At 34.1% G+C, this 2,334-nt stretch overlaps 1 protein-coding gene across 1 annotated transcript; it reads right to left on the bottom strand.

Moving 5' to 3' along the window:
* Positions 1–387: 387 nt before the first annotated feature.
* Positions 388–1,844, bottom strand: LOC146900143 (putative F-box protein At3g16210). The gene has a single exon (XM_085736352.1). It carries the CDS (start codon positions 1,769–1,771, stop codon positions 608–610), a length of 1,164 nt encoding a protein of 387 aa, XP_085592478.1. The 5' UTR covers positions 1,772–1,844; the 3' UTR covers positions 388–607.
* Positions 1,845–2,334: the final 490 nt, after the last annotated feature.

Below are 2,334 nucleotides of genomic sequence, written 5' to 3'. Positions count from 1 at the left end.
CAAAACATGATTATTTTTTAATGAGTTAAATAAGTAAATAGTCCCCTAAGTATACTAACATTTGATTTTAGTCCTCCTAAAATATTCTTAAGGCTTATGGTCCTTCTAAAATTTTTTATCTATAAAATTAGTCTCTGCTCTAGTGTAATACTCAATGTAGATGAGGGACTAATTTCATAAATGAAAAAACTTAGAGGGACCAAAAACCTAAGGAATATTTAAGAGGTTGTAAAATCAAATATTGATATATTTAGAGGGACCATTTACTTATTTAACCCTTTTTAATTAGATTAGCATTAGTATAAACAAGTAAACAGGTAAGTAAAGCTAAAAAATAAAAATAAAAATAAAATAGAGCATGCATAGATCAACAGAAGTTTCTGAAATATGAGATATATTTCTACAAACATATAACACAAGGAAGACTTCGTCCATACAGCAGAACTAAAAATCAATCTAAAATGTCATACAAAGATAGTAAGCATTGAAATAAAACTGGTGAATCCAAACAAGTACAGCATCCTATTGTTTAATAAAGCATTAAATCTTAGTAACTAGACTCATAAACCTCCCGGTTGAAAACTTTAAGCTTTGACTCCAAAAGCAATTAACTGTTTATTCCTCCAATCTGACCAAGGTTTTTCTTGTAACGTACGATTTGACGAATATGATTTTCTCCTTTAAAACCGATCTCCTCGATCACTTCCGTTGTTAAATCAAAACAAGCTATTTTACAATTCTCTTTACTTAAGAATATATTTCCTTTCTTCCCTGCTGCGATAACACCATTAACATAAGATAAAGGTCCAATATCGAAGAGTCTAGTCCATGATTCCTTGACACCAATTTCACCCAAAATTGATACGGTGTAAGACTTGGTAGCATAATAACGTGTGATCATCGCTATGAACCCGTTTAACACCACCAATCTAGAAGAAGAACGATGATGCCAATCTATTGGTGTAGTGAAAAACACATCATTGGTCAAGTTAAATGACACAACAAAAGTTGTTCCATTATCTGAAACCCCCAACCAATGGCACACCCCATTCAAGTACACTTCAGAGCCTAAACAACGAAAGTGAGGAATTGGTATATCAACAATAATTTTCCTCCAAGAGTTGCTTCTTAGGCTATATATCTCCCAGAATGAGTTAGGTAACATAGGCAAATCTTCTTTCCGAGGATAACTATCAGGTATATACCGATAACCAACATGCCGAATAAGCTTGTAGTCATCTTTGACATGGTCATATCCAAATCCATGAAGACAAAGGGTACCATAAACATGAATATTAGATAGACACTCTACAAGACCAGGAGGGATTACCTTAACTTCCCGAGTAACAGGGTTCCAAAGTGCTACCTCGCTATGATCGTTACTGCTATAAACACAAACAATGCCATTAATAGCGGAACAAAAAATACGAGGACGAAAAGGCCTACAAAATGGATTCTCAAATGGTGGCAGCAGATCCAGGTTTACCACATTCTGAAACCTCTCGCCAGAAACCAAATAAAACAAACTCCCAAACGCGTACGAGACAAAGAGGAAACACACGTCGTCATCATCATCATAATGAGATTTGGAAACAAGATTGTTGCGGAACAAGTTGATGAAATTAGGGTTTTGAAATAAAAGAGACCATGATTTGGAAACACAAGTAAATCGCTTGAGAGATTTAATAGGGAGTTTAGAGAGAATAGATAAAGCAATGTCATCGTGGATATAGCTACAACTAACCTTCTTCTTCTCAGACGTTGGAGTCATGGAAAGAGTTCTTGATCGTACGATGAATGAAAGAATGCTCCGTGCAAAACAAAGCAATCCTAAACAGAACAATAATAAAAACATGCAAACAATTGAAAGCATCGATTAAGATTTTGTAAAGTTTGGGGATTATGTTTCTTTGTGGTCGTGCAATCAATTGAGTTCGGTCGGAGTGACTATGAAAAACAAGTACTGTTCGTTTATTTATCCTTGTTTGTGGGGTGGGATGGGGTGGGGTGGGGTGGGGTGCGATTCAGCTGACTATGAAAAACAAGTATTAGTTGGAGAGGAACTGATTCTGCTGAATTCTTGTGCCCTGATTTTTTATTTATTTTTTAATTAGATTTTTTCAAGAGTCAAAAATTGAATCTTTGACCACTTACTTATGAACCAAGTTTCTTACTCCTCGTTGTTTTTTAAAAGTCTTTTTAAGATGAATTTTTCGTTTCTATTTATCTGTCTTTTGGTATTTTAAAGGTATGATTTGTCAATTATACCTTTTGTGTCAATTACTCTTATCTTTTTCAATAAAACTAATTAATGTTATCTATTTGAAAAAGTTT

The sequence above is a fragment of the Medicago sativa genome, chromosome 8, assembly GCF_051527215.1.
Source record: "Medicago sativa cultivar Bolivia chromosome 8, Bolivia_mono, whole genome shotgun sequence".
Lineage (NCBI taxonomy): Eukaryota > Viridiplantae > Streptophyta > Magnoliopsida > Fabales > Fabaceae > Medicago > Medicago sativa.
The sequence above is the reverse complement of the archived record's forward strand: the minus strand, read 5'-3'. Positions and strand labels throughout refer to the sequence as shown.

Excerpts from the sequence above, each read along its gene's own strand:
- LOC146900143 (XM_085736352.1), bottom strand. The coding sequence starts at position 1,771 with ATGACTCCAACGTCTGAGAAGAAGAAGGTTAGTTGTAGCTATATCCAC.